This window comes from Oncorhynchus nerka, linkage group LG20, assembly GCF_034236695.1.
Source record: "Oncorhynchus nerka isolate Pitt River linkage group LG20, Oner_Uvic_2.0, whole genome shotgun sequence".
Taxonomy (NCBI): Eukaryota; Metazoa; Chordata; class Actinopteri; order Salmoniformes; family Salmonidae; genus Oncorhynchus; species Oncorhynchus nerka.
The window spans coordinates 88,808,453-88,829,854 of NC_088415.1; the positions used below are offsets into that span (position 1 = coordinate 88,808,453).

General features: G+C 44.1%; 1 protein-coding gene across 2 annotated transcripts; it reads right to left on the reverse strand.

Moving 5' to 3' along the window:
• Positions 1 to 954: 954 nt before the first annotated feature.
• Positions 955 to 21,187, reverse strand: LOC115103360 (uncharacterized). 2 transcript variants are annotated; one of them, XM_029624253.2, is made up of 11 exons: positions 20,646 to 21,187; positions 14,741 to 15,653; positions 13,685 to 14,000; positions 11,190 to 11,377; positions 10,932 to 11,080; positions 9,319 to 9,535; positions 7,026 to 7,185; positions 5,848 to 5,939; positions 3,610 to 4,234; positions 3,209 to 3,323; positions 955 to 2,819 (listed from the first exon to the last, which is right to left on the reverse strand). In XM_029624253.2, the coding sequence occupies exons 2-11, from the start codon at positions 15,609 to 15,611 to the stop codon at positions 2,733 to 2,735; spliced, it is 2,820 nt and encodes a 939-aa protein (XP_029480113.1). In that variant the 5' UTR covers positions 15,612 to 15,653; positions 20,646 to 21,187; the 3' UTR covers positions 955 to 2,732. The 2 variants fall into 2 exon arrangements, with proteins under 2 accessions (XP_029480113.1, XP_029480115.1); XM_029624255.2 differs by having other exon boundaries at positions 20,642 to 21,187.
• Between the last annotated feature and the right edge of the window lie 215 nt (positions 21,188 to 21,402).

The following is a 21,402-nucleotide window of genomic DNA, read 5'->3' on the forward strand; positions in this document are numbered from 1 at the left end:
GTACTGGATATAATTTATTAATGTAAGAGAGGTATGCTCAGCAACCAAAATGGCAGCCTAGTTCACATTTTTTTTATGAAGGGATGATCCACTCAGAATACAGCCATTTTTTTTTTCCCTCCCTCCCACTGACCTTGGCTGTAATCAATTCCCCAATACCTGTATGTAATTTTGCTTAAAGTTGAACAACTATTTAGATAAGTATCGCTTTCTGAAGAATGTCTCTGCGTAAGATTTGAGGTCTCTATTGCAGGTAAAGCCACTTTTGAATTCTGTCAGTGATTTCACTTGAAACACAACAGCTTTCCATTTTCAAGACTTCATACAGATCATGTTGTTGTCTGTGTATTATACTTACAGAAATATTTCCTGACAGATGTTGCTTTTTTTTTTTCATTCTTTTAATATTTTTCCATACATTTCAATAAAATCTTTTCCCAAACACACATCCTCTGTACCAGCGACATTATACCAATAAATAAATACTAACTCAACCACCTGTGCATAATACATTTTATACAACCTATGGATCACCTGTATTACACACAGGTGACTCAGTTACCCTGGTCTCTATCTGGAAGGCTCCATAAACAGAACAAAGAGACAACGCTCCCAGTAATACTGGGGTGGATTAACATCACAAACCATTTCTGCTTTACCTTACACACAGTTCAAGTGTTTGGGGTCATTCATGTACAAAGCTGATGGAGTCATGTTTGTGTGGTATTGTGAAATGTTTCACTGTATGACACAATCACCTCATTCAAACGGAAATTAGGTCAGGGTACGATTTCAAATACCACTGATAGGACCAACAGAAGGTTTTCAGAGACACTATCCACTTGTCTTTTTCATAGCAATACTCTGAGACCTTCCAATCAACTTCTCTCATTTAAACTAACCTGGGGCCTCATTTATCAAATGTGCGTATGCACACAAAGACGCATGCTCCACTTTCTCCCCCTTAAAGATATCTTTAAAAAATTGTTTTAATACATTTGAATTTGCGGGAAAGTGTAAGTATCTCCCAAGTACAGCTCAGGCCATGTGTATGTCTGGTGGTTGATCAACTGTATTGCACACATTTTTCTTATGGGGAAATGGAGATGGTTCTGATGCACAAGAATTATAATGGTATATTAAAACAAAACATGATACTAATGATAACACAGATGCATTTAGTAAGGAGATCTCAGAGAAGCATGTAGCCTAATATGTTACTTTACTTTTATTATATTAGGCCTACATCTCTCCTTTTCTGACTTGTAACTGGTTCATTCCTGCTGCATAACTAATGAGGATACCATTTATCCATCGCTCAAAAGTAAATAGGCTGGTAGCCTATTTAAAATATTTGACAGTATGGGTAGGCTACAGTAATGCTGTGCAGCAGGAGCACAACATCTTAGCCTATTAAATCTCAGAGCCACCAAGGCAGAAGATATAAAACACTATGTATTGATAACAAAATACTGAACAACAATTCATCTTCTGCATAAAAGCGGGCTGAAACATTTACTTTTAAAATTACTCAAAATAGACAATGTTGCATAGTGCATGGCCATGGCATTTAAAGTTTGAAAAAGTCACTGCAAGAGATGAACACCTTCGGTCTACATCTCTCCAGAAATGTGATGCAACTTGCCATTGCGTTTTTCTTTCAGGAACTATCACGGCCCAGTTCCTACATCTCCAAATCATACCGTTTTTGTTACCGTGAATGAGGGCATTTTCCAAGCGGGGTTGCACAAATATAGTATGGCTCTAGTTTATCAGTGAAAACATATATATATAATGCATGTGACAGTTTGTAGGATTTGCACGGGCAACTATTTATCTCCATGTACGCCAGAATTGAGTGAGATAAATGAGGTCCCGGGTATCTAGCAATTCCCTCCTGGAAAACCTGTTTCATTGTCAATGCAGTTGGTGGAAACTCACTTGAGGAATCAAACTCCTCTGTGAATACAGTCCTTCATTAAAATGTCACAAGTGAAGTGCCAAAGACAAAACAAAAGAGAGACTAAGTTGATGTTGGAGTTCCACCGCGCGTTTCTTTGTTCTGGACACGGGAAAAGCCGTTCCAGCATTCAAAAATATATAAACACATTAAACCTACATTTATAAATGCTCATCCCTCATTAACATCCTACAGTCCATTAGTCTACATACGGTGCACCAGTATTAGAAAACACTATGAAGCCCCGTTTGTTTGTCCTGTATGAACAGTCATGCGTTACAACTGGAGTTTAACAATATAAAATTACCCCCCCCCCCCCCTACCCTCCCCAAACACCAGAACATTGTCATCTCTGTATGACTCTATAATAATTATAATAAACATCTTATTCCCCCACACAAAGCCATGATTAAAACTACAACTATAGAAAAAAAAAAAAACTGTTTTGTCATGCTACTGTGATACACTAAGAACAGTCCGTAGGCAAGATGGTCAAGAACGGTTGTGAAGTGACAATAACAAGATACCAAGCGTGGCAACATGATACTAGACATGTCATCAACTGGGTATATGGCTCGTTGCAAATAGCGTGGCGCCATTTTGATGAATGCAAGAGCAAAATTGCAACAACAAAAAAAACTAGTTTTAGACTTTGACCAGGGTTTGTTCTCTACCCCAAACCACCCCCTTTTCCCAATCCCACCAACAACCCCCTGTCCTATCCCAAGCAGTCGCAATGGCGCACACACACACACACTCAAGTCTTTTGTTGTCATAAGGGGACCTCCAGGAGCTTTTTGTGGAGGTACTGCTTCACCTCCTCTATGCCATTCAGCTTCTCCAGCTCGTGATAGGGCAGCTGTGGAAGAGGAAACAAGAGGATAGAGAAAACCCAGCGAGAGAGGAGTTAAACTAAACAGTGGTACGTACTACCTTATTTTGGCACAGTGGACCGTTAGTTGTCCCTGGTGCCAATTACCGCTTAAATGGATGATTGCAATGGAGTTTAAGGGAAGACTGAAATGTGGTTGTAAGATGGTTGAAATGAGGGTTGTTCGCAATGGAGGCAGTTGAGGGGAGGACGGCTCATAATAATGTCTGGAACGGAGCAAACGGAATGGCATCAAACCATGTGTTTGATGTATTTGGTACCATTCCACTGATTTCGCTCCAGCCATTACCACAAGTCCGTCCTCCCCAATTAAGGTGCCGCCAACCTCTTGTGGTTGTATGATGGTAATGGCTCACCTGCAGAATGACATATCCCAGGAGCAACAGATGACGGTCCCTCATGGCTCGAGAGCCCACCAGCACCTCAGAGTTGTGACAGTAGTGCCACTTGTCATTCACCGACATGACCACTCTGAAAGAAGAAAGTTGGATTTCGCAATTAAATAGTTATTTCTCTAATTTTGAAATAAATTACTTATCACACAAGTGACGAAAGATGGTAGACAAATACCGGTGTCTGCCATGAAGACGAGTCACGATTTTCCCAGCAAAACCATCTTTCTGAAAGTTATTTGCTAGCTAGCATTGCTCCACCAAAGAAGCATAATCAAGCGCTTCGTAGTTGGGTAGTATGTATAAAATGACTAACTACAAATCCTTGGTTCTCTATAGAACTTTCAGATCCCATCAGCACTGACCTCTTAACTTGTCGCTGGTCCCCCACTGCCCTCTCTGTGTCGGTTCGATCGGCCGGGTGCAGCCCCACGTCCCCGGCCAACCCCTCATAGAAGACAGGGAGCTCGCAGCCGGGCCCATGATTACCTGGCCCCACCTGCACCCCTCCCTCATCCTCCAGGATCTTCCCAATAGAGAACTGGAAAAGAGAAACCGGGGCAGCTGTGGTGGATCCTCCTACCCCGGAGGCCATTGGCTGGGCTAGGCTGTCAGAGGGAGGGCTGCTGAGCGTGGAGCTGTCCTGGCTCTCCAGAGAGTGCTCCTTGGCCAGGCTGGAGTAGTAGTCAGCAGGCGTGTAGTACGTGTTGTAGTCAAGTGGGCCCCCGCCATTAGGGCCGGGCCTCTGGGCCGAGGCAGGGTTTTCCCCGCGCTGCATGTGGTGTGGCAGGATGGTCACCGACTCGTCCCCTCCGACGGGTCGCTGGTCCCCCCCTTCCTCTAGTGGGGCGAAGGGGGAGAACTTTTGAAAGTCTGAGGCGAGGGCCGTCACAGCCACGGATCCCTCTGGGGCTTTGTGGGAAACACCTAGGGAGGCCCCTGCCTGGATAGGGAGAACCTGGCCAGAGCTGTCAATCCACAGCAGGAAGTCTATAAAGGATTGTGAATATACAGAGGTTTAGGGTTGCAACATTTACATTTATTTAACCAGGCAAGTCTGTTAAGAACAAATTCTTATTTACAATGACGGCCTATCCCGGACGACGGCGAGCCAATTGTACGCCGTCCCCTATGGGACTCCCAATCACAGCCGGTTGTGATACAGCCTGTATTTGAACCAGGGTGCCTGTAGTGAGACCTCAAGCACTGAGATGCAGTGTCTTAGACCGCTGATCCATTTGACAGTAATCGTATAATTATGAAGAGAAGTCAAATTAAAAAAATACCCACAAGCTTTTTTTCCTCCATCATCTGTATGCCTGACCCAGAATTAGCTCTAGAACAGTTCAAATCTATTTTTCATAATCTCTCTGGCAGACAAACACACTCCCTTTAAAAACAACTTAAGAGTAAAAAGAAAAAAAGAAAAATAATCCTTGGTTCTCTATAGAACTGTCAGATCTCATGAGAAATCAGGGCCAAGGCTTGAAAAACACTTGCTGGTTGGCAGCTTGTCAGGCAATTGAGAAATAGATGTACTTCCTCAATCATGATGTAAGTTTCGTCAACATCCAGTAAATCTTTGTTAAAAAAATTAAATAAACATTTAAAAGAGGAGAAGAAATCTAAATCCTTCAGACAACATTAATTCTGGTTATTGACTATGGCGATATCGTCTATATGAATGTAGCTACTACTCCATTGAAGCCATTGGACACAATGCGCATTGTGCTTTATTGTAGCCGATAGGCTGAGTACACATTGCATATTTTATCAGAAAGTAGGCTGGGCCTCTTTGAAGTCTTGCACTCTTTTGTTTATCAATAAAGCCATCTTGGAGAAACTTCCGCCATACCGTACCTGTCTGAGGTAAGTTACCAGACCCGAACTCAGGGATGGCTAACCCTGGAGATAGATCCCTTCAATCTCAACCGAATTAGGTAAATCTGCTTTTCGCTTTTTTCCCCCGCTCGTCTCATGTAGAATGATCTGGAAAACTCCTTAAAAGCTGGTGGTGTTGGTGCCTCTTGGGTAATTCAGGCAGATGTTTGAAGTCCTTTTACTGAACAATGTGTTTCGTATGATTGTTTAACTTTTCCTGTTTCGTGTGTAGTGTGTATAGATATTATTTTATTTAACTAGGGAAGTCGGTTAACAAATTCTTATTTACAATGATGGCCTACCCCGGCCAAACCCGAACGACGCTGGGCCAATTGTGCGCTGCCCTATGGGACTGTGATACAGCCTGGATTCAAACCAGGGACTGTAGTGACGCTTCTTGCACTAAGATGCAGTGCCTTAGACCGCTGCGCCACTCGGGAGCCCATAGACATGTAGAGTGTTGCCATGTGTATAGATATGTAGAGCGTAATTGTTTTTTATCGATGTGTTCACGCAAGCCTCATCTGCGAAAGATCGTGGTCTCAGCATTGACTGCCTGCTTAAATAAAAATGTTTCCCCTAATATTCCTCAGGTTTCTGTAATTGTACAACCCCAAAGGAGGTTACAGTACTACAGAATAAATAAAAAAATACACCATTGTGTTCAGTAACAGTCTTAAGAATGGCCTTTGAACAAACATCAGAGCGTGTGTTCAGTGTACCTGTGTAATAACCAGGGGCCAGAACCTCGTCTTGTTTGTAGCCATGCTCTCCAACCAACTGTCTGAGGGCTTCAGCAACAAGACCCCTGTAGCTGTGAAACACACAAAACATACTTTGAGATTCACTGGAATTCGCAATGAAAAAAGGCAGACATAAATGGGAACTTTCAAAAATAGAATGAAAACTGACAGTTAGTCAACCGATCACCTTAGTACTGCACCGTACCTGATAGAATGAAAACTGACAGTTAGTCAACCGATCACCTTAGTACTGCACCGTACCTGATAGAATGCCAACTGACAGTTAGTCAACCGATCACCTTAGTACTGCACCGTACCTGATAGAATGCCAACTGACAGTTAGTCAACCGATCACCTTAGTACTGCACCGTACCTGATAGAATGCCAACTGACAGTTAGTCAACCGATCACCCTAGTACTGCACCGTACCTGATAGAATGCCAACTGACAGTTAGTCAACCGATCACCCTAGTACTGCACCGTACCTGATAGAATGCCAACTGACAGTTAGTCAACCGATCACCTTAGTACTGCACCGTACCTGATAGAATGCCAACTGACAGTTAGTCAACCAATCACCCTAGTACTGCACCGTACCTGATAGAATGCCAACTGACAGTTAGTCAACCGATCACCTTAGTACTGCACCGTACCTGATAGAATGCCAACTGACAGTTAGTCAACCGATCACCTTAGTACTGCACCGTACCTGATAGAATGCCAACTGACAGTTAGTCAACCAATCACCCTAGTACTGCACCGTTCCTGATAGAATGCCAACTGACAGTTAGTCAACCGATCACCTTAGTACTGCACCGTACCTGATAGAATGCCAACTGACAGTTAGTCAACCGATCACCTTAGTACTGCACCGTACCTGATAGAATGCCAACTGACAGTTAGTCAACCGATCACCTTAGTACTGCACCGTACCTGATAGAATGCCAACTGACAGTTAGTCAACCAATCACCCTAGTACTGCACCGTACCTAATAGAATGCCAACTGACAGTTAGTCAACCGATCACCTTAGTACTGCACCGTACCTGATAGAATGCCAACTGACAGTTAGTCAACCAATCACCTTAGTACTGCACCGTACCTGATAGAATGCCAACTGACAGTTAGTCAACCAATCACCCTAGTGCTGCACCGTACCTGTATTTGCGGTTGACCTCGTCAGCGGTCAGCGCGTGGTCAAACATGAGCACCTTGTGCGTGTCCTGGAGCCGTGGACCGGTGTAGTCCCTGAATTCCAGCTCCACCGCCGCGTCCAACAGAGACAGGTAGCGACGCACGATCAGAGCGTAAGGGCTGTCTACAAATGGGGGGGACAATAAAAATCGACGGAAACAAGGACATGAGCAACGGTCTAAAAATCGCCAAACGTGAAAATGAAGCACATCGGAGTGAGTTGAGGTATGTGGGGGTAATATTCAACTTCATGCATCAAATGTGCATCAAAAAACTCCCTAGAAAGGAAGAACCCTAGAGAAGACTCAGGCTCTGAGGGAGAGTCTAAGAGTACATAGCCATTAAGGCCAGACTGTTCTTTAATTAGTCATGTAAACAGTACTCTGCTTATCTTAAATCGGCGTACGGTCAGTAAGCATACATCGATTAAAACATCTAGATGTTGATTTTTTTTTTTTTTTTAAATATATATTTAAAATCAGAGTACCAGCTGTGTATTTGTTCTGTTCATAAGCTAGCGGGACCAGCACGAGGCTCCCATCTTTTGCGCTAGTGGAGAGAGTATGGAAAATGTCAAAGTTTGCACGTTAGAAATAGTTCACATACAAATGCTGTGTCCCAACTCATAACCAAATATACTTCCCAAACATTTATTTTGATTGGTGATTTTCTGCATTTATCAGAGTGCCATTAGGGTAGCCTGATCTCATCTGGGTCCATGGAAACTGCATTTATCAGAGTGCCATTAGGGTAGCCTGATCTCATCTGGGTCCATGGAAACTGCATTTATCAGAGTGCCATTAGGGTAGCCTGATCTCAGATGGGTCCATGGAAACTGCATTTATCAGAGTGCCATTAGGGTAGCCTGATCTCAGATGGGTCCATGGAAACTGCATTTATCAGAGTGCCATTAGGGTAGCCTGATCTCAGATGGGTCCATGGAAACTGCATTTATCAGAGTGCCATTAGGGTAGCCTGATCTCAGATGGGTCCATGGAAACTGCATTTATCAGAGTGCCATTAGGGTAGCCTGATCTCAGATGGGTCCATGGAAACTGCATTTATCAGAGTGCCATTAGGGTAGCCTGATCTCAGATGGGTCCATGGAAACTGCATTTATCAGAGTGCCATTAGGGTAGCCTGATCTCAGATGGGTCCATGGAAACTGCATTTATCAGAGTGCCATTAGGGTAGCCTGATCTCAGATGGGTCCATGGAAACTGCATTTATCAGAGTGCCATTAGGGTAGCCTGATCTCAGATGGGTCCATGGAAACTGCATTTATCAGAGTGCCATTAGGGTAGCCTGATCTCAGATGGGTCCATGGAAACTGCATTTATCAGAGTGCCATTAGATTAGGGTAGCCTGATCTCAGATGGGTCCATGGAAACTGCATTTATCAGAGTGCCATTAGATTAGGGTAGCCTGATCTCAGATGGGTCCATGGAAACTGCATTTATCAGAGTGCCATTAGATTAGGGTAGCCTGATCTCAGATGGGTCCATGGAAACTGCATTTATCAGAGTGCCATTAGGGTAGCCTGATCTCAGATGGGTCCATGGAAACTGCATTTATCAGAGTGCCATTAGGGTAGCCTGATCTCAGATGGGTCCATGGAAACTGCATTTATCAGAGTGCCATTAGGGTAGCCTGATCTCAGATGGGTCCATGGAAACTGCATTTATCAGAGTGCCATTAGATTAGGGTAGCCTGATCTCAGATGGGTCCATGGAAACTGCATTTATCAGAGTGCCATTAGATTAGGGTAGCCTGATCTCAGATGGGTCCATGGAAACTGCATTTATCAGAGTGCCATTAGGGTAGCCTGATCTCAGATGGGTCCATGGAAACTGCATTTATCAGAGTGCCATTAGGGTAGCCTGATCTCAGATGGGTCCATGGAAACTGCATTTATCAGAGTGCCATTAGGGTAGCCTGATCTCAGATGGGTCCATGGAAACTGCATTTATCAGAGTGCCATTAGATTAGGGTAGCCTGATCTCAGATGGGTCCATGGAAACTTTTAGGAAAATCGTTTTCTTGAAAAGCATGAAAACATTTTAAATCAAAACTATTATTATCTTTAATCTGAATATTCAAAATAATGGTATTATTGAACGCATGTAAACATACTCCTTAGTTATTTATTTGGCTTGAGGTTTTATTGTGTCTACTGAAAGGGGCCAGTCGAAAAAACAAAATGAAACATAGCTGCTCTTTGATGTTGCTTGATCGCTGTGTGCGTCTCCCTACTTACTGGTGACGTTGCTGATGAAGGCGGTGGAGAAGACCTTGTGCAGCACCAGCTCAGGGAAGTGGCCCAGCTGGAACAGGGACATGAGGATGTTGACTGTGGCTAGCGGGGAGCTCAGGGCCTTTAGTTCCAGCACCACTTCCAGCTTGGAGAAGAACTGGACCTCGTTGGACGGCCGGTAGCTCATCCGGCTGAAGGGGAACACAAGCTTTTGGATTACCTTGTGGAGAAGAAAAAAAAGAGAGAGAAACCCATTATCGTGATATTACCAAGCATTATGATACTAACTACTAAGTATCGCGCGCGACAACTGCTTCAATCAAACCCATATCAACTGCATTTTCCCACCAGAGATGCGTTTCCACCAAATTGACTTGATGCAGATAAAAATACCAGTTTGTGTTGCTGCCATGTTGTAGTCACGTGGTGTCGCTACCGTGCTGTGTTGTCATGTGTCGCTACCGTGCTGTGTTGTCGTCTTAGGTCTCTCTCTATGTAGTGTTGTGTCGTCTCTCTTGTCGTGATGCGTTTTGTCCTATATTTTTATTTAATTTATTTTTAATACCAGCCCCCATCCCTGCAGGATTCCTTTTGTCTTTTTGTAGGCAGTCATTGTAAATAAGAATAGGTTCTTAACTGACTTGCCTAGTTAAAGGTCAGGTGAAATAAACAAAAATATGGGCCCACTCTGGTCTTTGTACCAGTGGAGGATCCTCGGAGGAGGAAAGGGAGGACCATCCTCCTCAGTGAACCTCAGAAACGTAGTGAAAGTTTAGATAAAACTATACTAAATACATTCACGTCACTCAATAAATGTATTAAAACACACTGTTTTGCAATGAACGTCTACAGTAGCCTCAACGGCACTCTGTGGGGTAGCACCATGGTGCAGCACGAGAACAGCTAGCTTCCGTCCTCCTCTGGGTACACAGACTACAATACAAAACCTTGGAGGCTCATGGTTCTCACCCCCTTCCATAGACTTACACAGTAATTATGACAACTCCGGAGGACGACCTCCAACCTTATCAGAGCTTTTGTATCATGAACTTACATGTCCACCCAATCAAAGGATCAGAGAATAAATCTAGTACTAGAAGCATAGGCTACAGCTAGCTAACTGCATGCTTTCCCGAGTCGTAGGGGGAGGGCCACACAGCATATCATCACATAACTCCCAAGTTGACTTCGATATGCTGGTAGTATATCAATATTTGTGCATACAGTTTACACCACAATTAATTTTAGCGATACAAAAAGACCACCGTGTCTAACATATTTTGTTTTGTTTCAATCGGGTCTTTAGTGACATTTTTTTTATCCAACATGTACTTTACTCGCATAAAAAAGGTTGGATGGAAACCTGGTTATTGATAGCTTCTACTATGGAGTAGTGGCCACCCTTTACACTCTAGAATGCCTTTCAAACCAATCAGAAACAAGAATTCAACAATGCCATGGTATAAGAACCCATAACGTGTGTAAATAAACAACACTTTATTTCAGGTGTAATAGCCCTCATACAGCCCAATAATAACCAAAAACAGTGTACCCGAGTTGTTCAACAACTGTTTAAACATAAGACAGAGATTTTGTAGATGAGTGGGACACCTTACCTTGCTATCCAGGTATTCTCCCTTCTTGACCAGGAAATCAGCGATGGTGTCGAGGAGTCGAGTCTCTCTGAGCCGGTGGCGGGCAATGTATTTGGCAATGAGGGCCATAGTGTATGGGGTTATGCTGTCCACTTTTTTAGGCAGCTCCTCTATTAGGAAAAGACCAGGTTATCTTGGGAATGATAGAAAGATGGAGAAATGGACAGATTAAAACAGCTGTCAGAGAATGGCAGAAGAGCAGAGGAGAGGAAAACTCACCAGCCAGGCTGCACACAAACCTCTCCTGTCTGTTCTGGTAGAATAGGTGGGAGCTGAAGATGATCTCCAGGCTCTTGTTACTAGCCTCGCGTACGCAAGTAGCCAGCATCTCGTCCAGCAGCGCCATTTCCTGGTCGCGCACGCCACTTACGCTAGCCAGTGTGTGCTTGACCAGTCGGAGGATCTTCCTGTTGGTAGGTTGTGTGGGACAATGGTGGAATTTGTTATCATGATGACATCCATTATCGCGATATTACCAAGTATCGTGATACTAATTATACTAAACAAAAATATAAACGCAACATGTAAAGTGTTGGTCCCATGTTTCATGAGCTGAAATACAAGATCCCTGAAATTTTACATACGCACAAAAAGCTAATTTCTCTACATTTTTTGGCACAAATGTGTTCATGTCCCTGTGAGCATTTCTCATTTGCCCAAGGCACATGACAGTCCACTTTGAGTTCACCAAAAGGCACCTAAAGACTATCAGACCATGAGAAACCAAATTCTCTGGTCTGATGAAACCAAGATGGAATGCATTAGCCTGAATGCCAAGTGTCACGTCTGGAGGAAACCTGGCAAGATCCCTACCGTGAAGCATGGTGGAGGCAGTATCATGCTGTGGGGATGTTTTTCAGCGGCAGGGACTGGGAGACGTCAGGATCGAGGCAAAGATGAACGGAGCAAAGTACAGAGATCCTAGATGAAAACCTGCTCCACACAGCCAAGACAATGCAGGAGTGGCTGTGGGACAACTCTCTGAATGTTCTTGAGTGGCCCAGCCAGAACCCGGACTTGAACCCAATCGAACATCTCTGGAGACCTGAAAATAGCTGTGCAGCGACACTCCCCATTCAATCTGACAGAGATTGAGGATCTGCAGAGAAGAATAGGATAAACTCCCCAAATACAGGTGCTACAGGCTTGGCACGTCATACCCAAGAAGACGCAAGGCTGTAATCGCTGCCAAAGGTGCTTCAACAAAGTACTGAGTAAAAGGTCTGAATACTTGTGTAAATGTGATATCAGTTCATGATGTAAAAAATGAGCAAACGTCTAAAAAAAAAAAAATAAAAAGTTTTTGCTTCGTCATTATGGGGTATTGTGTGTAGATTGATGAGGAAAAAAACAATGTAATCAATTTTAGACTAAACGTAACAAAATGTGGGAAAAGCGTTGTGGTCTGAATACTTTCCGAAGGCACTGTAGTTTGAGAACTTGGCAGTACGTCAAACCGGCTTCACAACTGCACACGGGAACTGATGAAACTGTGGGTTTTGCACAACTGAAGAGGTTCTGCACAAAGTATCAGAAACCGTCTCAGGGAAGCTCATCTGCGTGCACGTCGTCCTCACCAGAGTCTTGACCTGACTGCAGTTTGGCGTTGTAACGAACTTCAGTGGGCAAATGCTCACCTTTGATGGCCACTGGCACGCTGGAGAAATATGTTCTTCACAGATGAATCCTGGTTTCAATTGTACCGGACAGACGTATGGGCAAGTGGTTTTCTGATGTCAACGTTGTGAACAGAGTGCTCCATGGTGGCGGTGGGGTTATGATATGGGCAGGCATAAACTACAGACAATGAACAAATTACATTTTATTTTCTCGATGGCAATTTGAATGGGCTGATATTTTGACGAGATCCTGAGGCCCATTGTCGTGCTATTCATTTGCATTTATCACGTCACTTTTCAGCATGATAACGCACAGCCCCATGTCGCAAAGATCTATACCCAATTCCTTGAGGCTGAAAATGTCCCAGTTTTTCCATGGCCTGCACACTCAGACATGTCACAACATTGAGCATGTTTTGGATGCTCTTGATCGACAGCGTGTTCCAGTTCCCGCTAATATCCAGCAACTTCGCACAGGCATTGAAGAGGAGCGGGAAAACATTCCACAGGCCACAATCAACAGCATGAGAATGAGATGCGTCACACTGCATGAGATAAATGGTGGTCACACCAGATATTGACTGTTTTTTTGCTCCACACCTACTTTTTTTTTTTTTTTAAAGGTATCTGCGACCAACAGATTAATATCTGTATTCCCAGTTATGTGAAATCCATAGGGCCTAATAAAATGTATTTTCAATTGACTGATTTCCTTAATGAAATGTAACTCACTCAATTCTTTGAAATCGTTGCATTTATATTTTTGTTCAGTCTACTAAGTATCGCCATAACTGCTTTCATCACAATAACTGACATTTAAAATTACACTCAGGAACAGATCACACCTAGATTGTGTTCAGTAAACAAAAATGGGATGAAAGGTTTTAAAAACAGAGGTAGTACCTCTGTAAGGCATGTGCAATAAGAATACTAATGTTATTTTTGAAAACATTTCCTCCATTTATAACATTTATCGATAGTGACCTAGTCATACTGCATAACTCGCATTTCCTCTACTTGGATGGCCTCTTACAAACAAGAAAACATTTGTCTATTTGACCATGAATGGGTAATCAACCGTCATCCCAACCCTACCTGTTGGCCAGGAGCTGTTCCGGGTTGGGTGGTATATTGGCCACGATCTCGGCCGTTGCAGCGTCGCTGGATTGCAGCGAGCGCCACTTGAGGCGGTAGTAGGAGAGCAGCAGGAAGAGGGTCTGTGGGTGACGCTCCCGCTCCAGGTTCTTCTCCAAGCCCGCCAGGCAGGCCTCGGTGAGCGGGTGCTGGCTGCTGGGGTGCAGCTTCATGCTGGAGCTGAACACCATGGACACGTCCTTCTGGTTAAACTGGCCCAGTCGTGATTGGGACTCAGCCTCCAGCACCTGCACTACCCGCGAGTCGCTGGGAAGGCCTGGGGGAGGAGACGGGAGGTTTAGGGTTTATTTGACTTCATTTATTTATGAATTTATTTTCAAGTAATGTAAGTCAGTTTAATAGTCCAGACAAGTGCATTCAGGTTTTTTATATGTACACAAATTATTTTCATATCTATATTCGATAGCAAGTGAATACACGTATAAAGTAGTAACATCATCACAACATTTCACAATGTTCACATCACCTAGCGCAGCCACAGATCACCTAGACTCACCTAGCTCAGCCACAGATCACCTAGACTCACCTAGCTCAGCCACAGATCACCTAGTGCAGCCACAGATCACCTAGACTCACCTAGCTCAGCCACAGATCACTTAGTGCAGCCACATATCACCTAGACTCACCTAATGCTGCCACAGATCACCTAGCGCAGCCACAGATCACCTAGACTCACCTAGCTCAGCCACAGATCACCTAGTGCAGCCACAGATCACCTAGACTCACCTAGCGCAGCCACAGATCACCTAGTGCAGCCACAGATCACCTAGACTCACCTAGCGCAGCCACAGATCACCTAGACTCACCTAGCGCAGCCACAGATCACCTAGTGCAGCCACAGATCACCTAATGCTGCCACAGATCACCTAGTCTCACCTAATGCTGCCACAGATCACCTAGACTCACCTAATGCTGCCACAGATCACCTAGACTCACCTAATGCTGCCACAGATCACCTAGACTCACCTAATGCTGCCACAGATCACCTAGACTCACCTAATGCTGCCACAGCGTACAGGCAGTTGACAATGCTGAAGTTGTCAAACTTGGCACAGTCCCTCACAATGGAGTCGCACAGCGTCTGGAAGTCCTGGTGCTCCAAGATCTGTCGACCTTCATTCTCCACTCTTTCTCCTCCACCGACTCCGGGAGAGGGAACCAGGGCTGCATCCGAGCCACCTCCGCCGCCCCCTCCTCCTCCCCCAGCCCCGGCCTGTAGTAGTTGGCCGATCTTCTGCAGTGCGATTGGGTAATGGTTGTGTGAAATCTTGCCTGGGTTCTGCGTCACCCAGCGCAGCACCTCGTCCGCTCTCCGCGAGCGTTCGATCAGCCTCTTCATGGTGAAGAAGGTGTCGTAGCTCATCTTCTCGTGGATGAAGTTCCACGTCTTCTTCTTGTTGTTGCCGGCGGTGCCAACAGTGCCGTGGTGGTGCAGGTGGGCGTGTGTCTGGTAGTGAGGATGCGGGGGGATGGGTGGAGGCAGAGGGGCCATGTGTGGGTGGGGATGGTAGTGTTGGTGGTGGTGGTGACTGTGAAAGTGGGGCCCCCGGTGAGGGTCAGGGCGCCCCTGGTAGATGGGCGGGTAGCTGGGAGGTGGAGGAGGCACGTGGTGGGGATGTTGGTGTGGTGGGAGAGGGTGGTGGTGGGTGTGGTTCTCCAGCATGGGCAGACCTCCACCCCCCAGGCCCGGCCGGCGTCCAGGCTTTCCTCCTCCACCACCACCTACTGCGCTGTACAGGCGGGTAGTGTACATGCCGGCGAGGGCGAGAGCGAGGGCGCTAAGGCGGCAGGCGTGTCGCTGGCAGAGGGGCAAAGGAATTATGCTTTCGCAGCTCAGGAGGCCTGGGCTGGAGGACAGCCACAGCATACTACACAGGCTAGTACACCGCTGAGGCACTGCAGACTACACCTACAGGGAGAGAGGAAGGGGTGAAAAGGGAAAGAATTTACTAAACAAAACACACATTCCAAATGAGAATGTGTGAGAATACCTGGAGATTCCCATTGTGTGCGCACACACACACACACACACACACACACACACACACACACACCTAAGTGCAAAGCAGTACAGTGACATCAAGTAAATGATTCAAACACAGCACAGGAAACAAGAAAATAGACATTAATGAAAACAAATAGGCTACATTGAGATGAAAACCTTCCTTGAAGACTGTTCAGACCAAGATAAACTCAGTTGAGCGTGTCAGGATGGATTCATAGATCTGGAAGAACTCAGTCTCTTCATCAGATGGCATGTTCACGTTCTTCATGTTTGGCTGCACGCTCATTTCGTCTTTCCCTGTTGCTCCAATTTTGCCTTTACTTTACGTGATTCACCCCACTAACAACGGGGCACAGCAGAGCTTCAGATTAGGTGACTAGAGCAACTACCATACTCATGGAAAACTAAATCCCGGACGAACACCCATTTCCCAGCAAGAAAAACAAATAATGTCGCAAACAGTCACTGACAACAATCAAAGCGGGTGGGTTTTTAGGAGGGGTTTTGAGACACTCATGGGGGTGTCCACTGAAAGCAACAAGTGGAACTGAATTTGATCCTTTGTTCGTACCCCCCGCAGGGCAATTGAACTTAACCCAGAGGCTGCTCCATGACACCGCCAGCGGAGAAGAGGTAATCGGAGTGGACATCTAGTCCATCTCAGGAGGCGTGCACAACATCCACCGCTTCCGAGTAATTTACTCGCAAATGTTCCGTCCCTGGACATTAAAGTAGAGCTCAGGGTAAGGATCTCCTTCCACAGAGACATCAGGGACAGTAACATTTCACCGTTTCACGGAATCGTGGCTCTCTCTGGATATACTGTCCCTGGCCATGCAACCAGCTGGGTTCAGTAAATAGTGCAGACAGGAATAAAGAACTCTCCGGGACGAAGAAGAAAGGCGATGGTGTACGTTTCATGATTCACTACTCATGGTGTGAATGTGATAATGTACAGGAACTAAAAGACCTTTTGTTCACACAACCTAGAATACCTAACAATCAAATGCCGACCGTATGACCTCCAAGAGAATTCTCTCGACTTGATTATTCACGTCATTCTTAGTGCGTTCTCAAATGGACATTGTTAATTCTGGCTAACTACTTCTATTTCAGAGTGCAGAGTAACTTGTGAATTTACAAACGCTCAACACCTGTTGAATATGGCCTGTGTTAGTATACTCCCCCCCCCAAAAGACTTCATTAAATTGTTGCCAGCAGCACAGTTAGTCACCAACGATCTGAATAACATGAAACAGCCTAACCAGCTCTGCTAGGTTGAGTAAAATGGTCAGAGTGAGGTGTTCTCTCATGTGTCCAGAAGTAACTAGCCGTCGTTAGCCAGTTGGCAGTCAAGTACCCAAGCTGTTGTAAGGTCAGAACGCTCGGATCAACACTACTCCTCTGCCAGAGTGCGTTCTGAACTCGCCGAGAGCGAAGCGATCAGAATTAACGAACACAACGAAAATCTTAAAAAGTGTAGCTAGTCATTTGTTATGCTAACAAACTAGCAAGAGGTTGCATAGCAACAAGATCAACTTCCAGTAGACAGGTAAAGCTCTGGTACGCGCAAATAAAACGATACCGTTCGTTTACAGTTTACTAAAATGAACTAATAGTATATACACTCATTAAGTATGTAGTATACATTATGGGTTATCAAAAAGAAAAGGTGGCCCAAGGCACTTCATATAATAAATAAAAATGACTTTGTGTGGCATGTTCAATGAAAAAAATGTCCAATGAACATGCCATAGAAAAAAAGGCATTTAAATGTATTATAGGAAGAGTGCCTTGGTCCTTTTTGATAACCAATTTACCCCTTTAAAAAAAGAGCACCTTCTGTCTACCAAAATCTACTATTGTGTACCTTAGCAACGCTTCCCTTCCTCTTTCATTCTACATGTTAGTATGGGTATTTGAACACAGCTATGGAATCACTGGTCACTTTAGTAATGTGTACATACCGCTTTACAGTTGAGCCTCACGAGCCAGACGAAGCTAGCTGGCTGCTTATAACGTTTGGGCAACAGGGTTAAAATGCTGACTAGCTATATTCATGAACTGAAGTTACATTTCAATAGGCGAACAACAAGTGGCAACTTAGCTAATACTTACAAGGATTCTTAAATCATTGCTAAAAATAATTAAAATGACTGCAGGTTTACTGGTCGTTGTTTTCAGGCTGGTTGTATTGGTGCTAGCTAAGTACCAAGCTAAAGCTAGCTACCCCAGAAGTTGCGGTCAAACAAATTATGCTTTATTACCGATGCGGTATTGTAAACACATCGTTCGTAGCCGGTGTTTGCAGACTTTCTTGTACAACTTTGACAGTGTTACTGTATCTTTTAGGACACGCAAAGACAAAACGGCGTTCCATAGTATGTTTGTCGTGAAGCTAATAGCAGTGACGCTATTACTATGCAACTATGTTAGGGAAACATCTGAAAAATAACGCACTTGGTAGTGTTAACCGGTGCTCGACCAGTCAAGCGAAAGCCAACATCACCCACAACAGAGAACAGTTGATTGTCAAGGGCAATGAATTCCGTTATATTGTCTTTAATGGATTTCACCTTTGAGTTGTCTCGTTGAAATATTGTTACTCTTTCAAATTACTGTTCGATCCACACAGCAGACATTTGGGGCTAGTTTGAGAACGCTGTTGCACGTATAGTGCAAAAATGTTACATGGCGTCATTATATAATGTACCTGCGTTATATAGGTATGCACGTCAGCCTTAACATCGGTTTTGCACATCGGGGCGTTAAACTAGACATCGGCTGATACCAATGTTGGCATTTTTTTTAAGCTAATTTCGCCCGATTCCAATATGTTAACCGATATCGTGCACCCCTAGTGTGTATTGTTGTAAATTGTTAGATTTAGCTACACCCGTAATAACATCTGATAAATATGGCTATGTGACCAATTTGATTTGAAAAGACATCCACAAAATTTTCCCAAGAGGCAAACAAAAGAAAACACACCAAACTTAGACAGGAAGAAAATCAAAAAGTTGAGCAAAACAAAAACAGGGATGAGCAGACAAAGGAATGTATTTTTCTAGAACTCAAATAGGGCACACCAACTAAAAGGTGTTGACCCTCCACACCTCTCAAGACAACTGGAGCACTTGGCCAGCCACTTAAATAGCACCTGGGCCAGCTCAGGTGAAACACCTTCCGACTAATGAGATGGACAAGCCAGCACAGGTGTAACACATACTGACTAACGAGATGACTGCCCATGTGCTATACATGATAAAGGTCCAACCTCAACATAAACAGAAAGAAACAAAACCTGTAACATCTACCATTTTTCCATTGCAATAATGGAGGTCAGACTGAGTTTAGTCTGATATATGGGAAGCTTCACTGACAAAATGAGGTGAGTTATGGGATCTGTCCCAAATTGCTCCCCTTTTCTTTATGTAGTGTACTTCTTTTGACCAGGGAAACACAGAATAGGGTGCCATTTGGGATGCACACATGGGAGTACAACGATAAACCGTCCAACTCGGACAGTGAAGGACTAGGCTGTGGGCTAAGAGACTAATTCTATCGACCATAGACTAGTCTGCAGACTCTGCACTCAACAGGTCACAGGTTGCCTGCAGCTAGAGGGGGAGAGGGTGAATCCCTCAAACAAAGAATGGGGATGAGGGAGGGGATGAGGGAGGGGATGAGGGAGGGGAGACCAAGAACCGTTCTGAAAATGTGTTAGTGTACACCTGATTGGTCTAACCACCACACCAACTAGACATGTTTGATAAATGTTTCGTAGCGTGAAAATGTAGGCCACAATCAATAATCTCAATTGTATTTGTCACATGCGCTGAATACATCAGATGTAGACCTTACCATGAAATGCTTACTTATAAAGCCCTTAACTAACAAGGCTGAATAGTACCAAGTCAATGTAAGGGGATATAGGTTAGTTGAGGTAATATGTACAAGTAGGTAGGGGTAAAGTGATATGCATAAATAAACAGTGAGTCGCAGCAGTGTAAAAACAGAGGGGGTGGGTCAAGGGTAGCCATTTGATTAGCTGTTCAGCAGTCTTGTGTTCACTCATTGGTCAACGAGAGACAAACTGTCAGTTTTATAATCTGTCATCGGCAAGTACTACTTCTAATATTTCTGGAGGTAGCCTTAATCCTAAAAGTATGCCACGTCCAAATACAGATTTTATAGCTGATCATTAAACATGTTGACAGGGCAGTCTCTTTAGTTGGGCCTAGAATAGAGTATTCAGTTACATTGCAGTAATGTTAGTTGAGTACACATACTGAGTCAGTAAAAAAAAAAAACAGGTAACTAACCAAATTTGCCCTGCAGCATAAGGAATGTTCCCACTCAACCTTTGACGATTTTCCTCAACTAACTACTAATGCCATTGTTAGTTGAGCTATCCTGAAAACAAACACCCTATCCAGAAATCAAAGCATAAATGTCCGCAAAAAATCTAAGCGTAGGATATCTAGCATGTTTTAGTCAACTAGTTAGCTAAAGTATATGTAGCTAACTAGTTAGCAGTAGGACGCTAAATGTCTAAGGCTGCAAATCTAACAAATCAAAGTCAAATTGCATTTATCACATGCGGCGACTAGAACGGGTTACACCAGTGAAATGTGTAAATCATTCAAATTTAGTTAGCTACATAACATTTCCACTGATACTTGCAACACTAACTACTACTAGCAGGGAAAATCTGCCATTGGCAACAAGTGTCTAAGGGCCGGGGGACATTTCAGATAGTAAGGATAGTTAAACTAGGACGGCTACAAGGCGTCAGCTGGCCCTGCTACCTAACCATCATATTTTTTTTTAAAAGCAATGGGATTAATATGGTAAACAAGTTAGCTACAATGACAATCACGAACATGTACTTACATGTTTGTCAACGCAAGAGGAATATCCAGATGGGTGTTGCCGTTGAGTATCTCACTGGGAGCAATGACAGTCAGTCTGTCATCTGACCGTGACACTCCCAAGAAGTTAAGCGAAACATAGGAGTGACAGCCAGCCCGTCAATTAAAACGTTCACTATATCGGTTGAGCATTAACTAATTTACCACATTTAAATTAGCTAGTTAATCGTGGAATACTGTATTTCTTTGGTCATGGACGTCCATTGCAATGACAACGTTTTTTGCAAACTGTCTTGACCTAGGTTTCAATTCGCCTCGCTCTGTCCTCTCTATCCAGGAGCGGATATGGTTTGGTGTTATTGACAATGCGTTTGACTTATTCACACTGACACAATATATTATTTTCTCTGGTAGCTCGGACGCACCTACACCGGAAATCGTTTTAAAACGATTGATGACATTTGCCGCAAGAACTGTATTCGGTTTCTCGTCCTCTCATTCTTCACTAGCCGCACTGGTGTCGGCCATCTTCCCAGCATGCAACTTTTTTGGTCTTCTTCTTCTGTTGACGGCTAATGCCAACATTTGGTTCATTACAGCAAAGATGGAAATACTGACAAGATGTGCATGTCTCTCCGCCCTAAACAATGGGAGTCGTTGTCCACAAAATTGCCCAGTGGGCTGTCTAGCTCCCGCCTATCCTTTATTTGGATTGGTTGATCTCTTATTATTGTCACCCTAATTTTGAATATTCGAGGATTATTGACGTCAACCACATG

What these genes read in the sequence shown, in the direction of transcription:
- LOC115103360 (XM_029624253.2), bottom strand. Translation starts at nt 15,611, where the DNA reads ATGCTGTGGCTGTCCTCCAGCCCAGGCCTCCTGAGCTGCGAAAGCATA. An exon ending in GTACGCTGTGGCAGCATTAG is followed by an intron (nt 14,001 to 14,740) that starts GTGAGTCTAGGT and finishes CTCCTCCCCCAG; the next exon opens with GCCTTCCCAGCGACTCGCGG. An exon ending in TGGGATATGTCATTCTGCAG is followed by an intron (nt 2,820 to 3,208) that starts GTGAGCCATTAC and finishes CCTCTTCCACAG; the next exon opens with CTGCCCTATCACGAGCTGGA.